The sequence below is a fragment of the Sus scrofa genome, chromosome 17 (assembly GCF_000003025.6).
Source record: "Sus scrofa isolate TJ Tabasco breed Duroc chromosome 17, Sscrofa11.1, whole genome shotgun sequence".
NCBI lineage: Eukaryota > Metazoa > Chordata > Mammalia > Artiodactyla > Suidae > Sus > Sus scrofa.
The window spans coordinates 17,739,537-17,745,536 of record NC_010459.5 but is presented as its reverse complement, the minus strand read 5'-3'; the positions used below and the strand labels follow the sequence as shown (position 1 = coordinate 17,745,536).

The following is a 6,000-nucleotide window of genomic DNA, read 5'->3' as shown; positions in this document are numbered from 1 at the left end:
CAAAGGACAAGCGCAGTGCTACTCCTGGATGGACGTGCTGAACTGACAGAGGGATGGCCCCCTTGCCCTCTGGCACAAGCATGGCAGTCTCTTGATTTCCTACACAGCTACAGGTGTGCTCCATCAGGACGGGCTTTACTTCCATAAAAACTGGCATGACCACTCCCAGCTTCCTGCCCATCAAAAGAACGTTGGCCCTGACACCACGGAATAACAGCTGGGTTGTGTTAAGAAATTTTTATTGTTTCCTTTGGATCTGTGATGAAAGCACATAAAATTACAAGTGGAAGAAACATCATGCCACAAAATTGCATAGAATTATTACAAAAAATGTGAATTATGCATTTTAAATAATTTGAGATAGAAGAACCAAAATATGTACATTTTAAGAGCTTCAAATACTTTGTCCTATCTTTTTTTTTTCTTCTGAAAAGGCAAAAGTCACAATGTCTAATCCATCACAAACAATATTTATACAGTGCACAAGAGCAACATTAAATTCAAAGTAACGCAAGCAATGGCCCTTTCTTTCGGAGTTATTTAACGACGGCTTATCTATCACAGGAGTATTCATTAGTGTATGGTGATACTGAAATGTTAAAATGAAATGTTAAAACCCTCAAACACATGGCATATCATTAGAACTTTGAAAATTGGTTTACATGGCCAACACCACGCTATTCTCAGTAGTGTAAAGATATCAGAAGGGCATAGTCTAATTCAATACACAGCTCTACTCTCTATTATAGGAAAAACCACAGTACAGAATTTCACACATTCAACAAAGAACAAGGCAAATACATAAAGGCACAAAACTGCACATCATATAGACCCCTTTTCTTTATCTTAGTCTATTTCAAGTAGTATTAATATTATTAAATGATAGTATCACTGTAGTAGTTTCAATGATGCAAGATGGACAGTGTTACACACTACCCCACAACTGCAAAAAGTGTCATTGTAGAGATATAAAAATGTGATTACAGGAAATGGCCAAATACAAACGTATTGCAAAATGACTACAGTCACTAAGATAATGAAATCCAACTACCAAAACAGTTTTGTGTACATCAAGGTTATTCAACTTTAGTCTATCTCTGGACTAAAATGTGATACACTGTTCTGTAATAATCACCATTGTGTTTGGTTATTAATGCTATTATTAGTTCATTCTTCAGCAATTTTAGACAGTCTGTAATTTTGTTTATAAAAATGCAGCATTCGATTTTGACCATTCTTGCTTCCTTATGATTAATGCCTTTCCTTCAAAGTGCAAAAGTAGAATGATTTACAAAAGATTTCTCATTCAGTGGAAGTTAAGTTTTATTAGGTGTCTAATTAACACCCAAATCCTTTAGATCAAAATATAATCATCTCCAAAGGGGATGGGTTTTTTTTCCCCTTGTGTCTCTTGCTAGATGCGTTTTTTTTTTTAATCAAACACTCTTTCCTGATGTTTGAACTAAGACACCATTTTGATTAAAACTTAATTGTGATCCTTAGTTATTGCTTAAATAGAATAATTTTCATAAAAATATTAAATTCTTAAAACACAATTTTCAGGACACAACTAGTTTTTGTGTTTTAAAATGTTTTGCTAAGCTACAATCAGACAGGTTTATTTTAAAGTAAAATAAAACTGTGAGAATCTTGCTTCAGGGCTTTAACTTCAATGTCCTTCGTGTTACTCTCTATATTTTCCTCTCTATAATTACTTTTTCTTTCTTAAGACCTTTCAATAACGTTTTCTATCAGTTTTAACATAATATAATTTGTTTCTCTTATGCCACTTAACATAGGAACTTAACAAAAAGACAGTTAAGTGAATTAAATGTACACAGTAAATATATAATGAAAGTTTTTTAATGTTAGAAATAAATTGAACTCTATCAGACTTAAAAATTATGGACGATACTTGCTGTCCTATATATTTTGTATATTCTGATCATTAAAAAACAAGCTTAAAATCTGATATCTAAAATCCAGTTTTTGATCTTGCAAAATATACATCAAAATCATATTCTAAATTCTCAATCTACCTCAGCTTGCATCAATGGCTTCAGTCAATGGTTTCTTAGAATTTCAATATAATTTAATATTCACATAATATCACCGCTTGACCATTTTTTTCCTCTACGGTTGAATTTGGTTTTATGTCTTTTGGAAAAGTTGGGTCACTGCCAATTAAGAAACTCATATCCACACTCATTTGAATGTGTGTGTGTGTGTATGTACTTACATGGCTGAGTGCATACATATATATATATACATGGAGATAATATATATCATTTATATGTGGGTTTGTGTATTCTCTAGATAAATATTCAATCTTTATCTCTATATTAAAAATAAATGAACCTTAAAAAAGTCAGAGAGCAAAATAACTGCTAGAACCTGTTCACTCTGATTGAATCTCTGCTCAACAGACATCAGCTCAACTATTCTTATTCAATCAAACAGATCTTTGTAGTTTTTTCAATCATTTTAGGCCAATGACCAATGAATACCCAGACTCTGAGTACCAAATAATTGACTCAGATAGCACACTGCCTGGAAGTGTGCGGCCAACTCACTCATGCAGACAAATGTACAAGCCATGTTGCCAAGTCTGGGAATGGCTTCACTGGATAAGGATGCAATCAAGACAGAAAACCAGCTGATTGGAATCACTACAGATTATACAGAATCCGATAAAGCCATGTCCACAGCAAATACACCGATGCCTCTATGATAAATAAATTAGCAAACTGCAAGCCACCAGTGCTTGCAAAGCAAAGGATGAAACAATTTAATATGCATGTTAACTGGAAGATATGACAGTTGAGGGGCAGTTAGGGAAAAAAATGCTCAAAGTTGGCTGTTCAATAGTGTTAAATAGTGCTATGCATTTCTCAAACTATTTCTATTACTTGGGACATACTTTACACCAGAGCCTCAAATCAAAACATGAGCTTGATCTTCTTCAAAGAAGACACGGTCCTTCATGAAATGTTCCATGGAGCCTGGAAGTTGCCTGCTTTGAATTTACTATTGGAAAGAAAACCCAAGTCCCACATACATGCACTCTCCACTGTTGGTCCTACAATAGTTTCCACATAACATATGGAGCCTGGACATGGGGAAACTGCATGGATCCTTCTGGAACTCTCCCTCTGGTGCAGATTTTAATCTAAGGGATGCTTCTCAGGAAGATGATCCTGGGCAGTGATCTTTGTGAGAGGAGAGAGTCTGGTGGAGCCGAGGTGGCCATGCGTGTTTGGAAGGCCTGGCAGGAACAATCACAGAGGAGTATCAAACTCTTTTCCTGGGTTTTCTCCTCCCAGCTCCTCACTGGAAGAAGGCTTGTGGTTCAGTTTTCCGGGGTCTGGGGCCAGCGGGGGAGGGGCAGAACTATGATTGCTATCTTCACTGATCTTGCCTTTCATGGCTTCCTGCACGAACTCCAAAATCTCCAGAGGCAGCCTTTTGAACTTGTCTTGGTATTCTTGCTCCAGCTCCACCTGCAGCTGGGAGACAGCAAGAGAGAGGATGGTTTTATGTCTCTTAGGCTTCTACGTAGAAACTCCTTGAATGAGATGTGCAAAGATGGGGAAGGAATCAATGAGTTTTAATATCATCCACTGGTTACCCACAGAGAAGATGTAGAACCAGGTTTATGTCATTTGTCCAGAGCTAAAAGTCAAGTTGAGGTTTTGCGTGGCATAATAAAGCTACAGAGCTATGACGCTCTAAATAAATACATACACACAAACACAGATGGGTCTTTTGAAAAAGTTTATAAAAGTAATATGCAGTGATGTGAAATTCTTAAATGTGAAAATTGGAAGCTAACTGATAGCTAGGAGTGTCAGCCATGAGTTAGGCTGGGAAAGCCAAGAAGTGAAGGGAGTGGACAGAGAGTCAAGGCACCAACTTAATGAAGTGCAGCTTCACCTAGAGGCTGGGAAGCTAATGCTTCTAAACAAGAGTTTGATACATTTCTTTACAAAAGGAACATACTCATGTAACCAACTTGAACTTCTATCTTGACTTGTTTTATTTTTTTGGCTGTGTTTGCACATGCTGAAGTTCCTGGGTCAGGGATCCAACCTGCGCTTCAGCAGCTAGAGGTGCTGCTGCAGTGACAACACCAGATCTTAAACCCATTTAGTCACAGGAGAACTCCTGTCTTGACTTATTTTATCACCTATGTATTTTGATTCCCTTTTCATTCTAATTTTTATTTGCCTCATAAACTGTTTTAGCTACCTTATAAACTGTCTTCTAATTTTATCTATTGAATGCTCTGGAGAATGTTCAGACTTTTAAAAGTCACAGAACCCTTTCTTCAAATGCAGACTTACCATTGGCCTCAGCCATAAAACAAGTAAAAGCTGGGCTACTGGTAGAAGTGGGGGTGAGGGGCGGGGCCAGCAGTGGGTGGAGCCTGCTGAGATGCTCTGCTGAGCAGAGCCCAATCAAAACCCAGAATTTTGAATAAAATGCTCTTTGCTTATTGAATGGTAAGCAGGGAGCTTAATCTTAGAAATGGCAAGCCAGACTATCTGCTTTTTCTCCTTTCGGTATATAGCCTTGATGTAGCTTTTCTTAAGATAAGTCCTTAACACCATTAAGAAATTTCTTTTCATGCTTCTCAAACTTTAAGGTGCTCACAGATCATCTGGGATTTAATTTTAATTGATTCAGGAGATGGGGTGGGGCTGAGAAATCTGGAATTTCTCAGCTACTCCTGGGTGATACTGATATGGCTGGTCTTCTTTGGACCCCCTGATGAGCTTCCTGTCCTGGTTTTATTCTGAGATCCCAGTTCTACTTTGGGTCTCCATCCTGGCCATATATCCTCCATTGGCAGCTTCGGTGCAGTCTGACCCCTGGACCTTCCCGGATGAAGACAGCCCTCAGGGCATCCGGCCCGTGGTGACCTGACCACCCTCCTCATCCACATTCTGGATGGTGCCAGCAGCTTGGTAACATTCCCTTTAGCTAAATTCCTTTTTGCTCTTGCTGCTCCACCAGAGAAATTTTGCCAGATTTATTTAATACAGATCCATAATCCCTTATCTGCTATTCTAAAATTCCCAAACTTCTGAAATTGGGGAGCTTTCTATAAATTTGTGGCGAAGTCATTGCCATGAACTGACATAAGACTATTTATTTATTTAGGTTGCCCCCGCAGCATGTGGAAGTTCTTGGGCCAGGGATCAAACCCATGCCCCAGCTGCTACCTGAGCCACGGCAATGACAATAATGGACCCTTAACCACTAGGCCACCAGGAAACTCAGATATAATAATCCTTACTTAATCCCGCTGCATGTGAATATCCATACATGGTAGGGTAGACAGGTTCATTTGTTTTATTGTGAGGATGAACCAGGTCCCCTTCATAGTGCCCATCATATTCCCTTTCTAAAGAAAAATTATGAATTCTGAAACATGACAGCCCCTCAGGTGTCTCAGACAAGGGATTATGGATCTGTTTGAATGAACTTTTTTTTTTTTTTTTTGGTCACATCAAAAAGTGCCTGATAAAAATGGCTTGACTTGAGTATTGAAAGTTACCTATTCTCCCCAAATATTAAATGTTGGGCATTTATGAATATGTGTTGGCATGTGAATTCCAATAAGCCAAGGAGGAAACATGCTAGGAGAGGGGGAGGCACGGGACTGCAGGATTCACACTGCTGTGATGGAGCAAAGGCACCTTCACACCCAGCCTCACTCAGCATTGGGGACACACCTCCAGAGTATCAGACACAGAAGACAATGGCCAATTCCTCCGAAGGTGGGGCTTTTGCACTGTCACGTGCTGCTGTAAGTGAACTCTCAACTTGGGGCCTGACTGTTTCCACTGACTACCATCCAGACCTCCTCATCAATTTGCTTCAATTTTTACTCGAGCAATACATGTAGTTAGAGTTTCATTTCCAAGGAATGTAGGGAAAGGGAGAAAAGCATGGCACCCAGTGTTTAGGAAACAGCAGATTTCATTTAGGTTGGAC

At 38.8% G+C, this 6,000-nt stretch overlaps 1 protein-coding gene across 3 annotated transcripts in view; it reads right to left on the bottom strand.

The window, feature by feature from the left end:
• The window catches only part of PLCB1 (phospholipase C beta 1), a 738,118-nt gene continuing 732,340 nt past the window's right edge, over positions 223-6,000 (bottom strand). For 2 of the 3 annotated variants that reach the window (XM_021077400.1, XM_021077403.1), the window contains one exon: positions 487-3,506. In XM_021077400.1, the coding sequence (XP_020933059.1) occupies positions 3,279-3,506 (228 nt within the window). In that variant the 3' untranslated portion in view covers positions 487-3,278. Of the gene's footprint in view, positions 3,507-6,000 lie in introns of all 3 variants that reach the window. The other variant, XM_021077401.1, reaches the window with a different exon arrangement.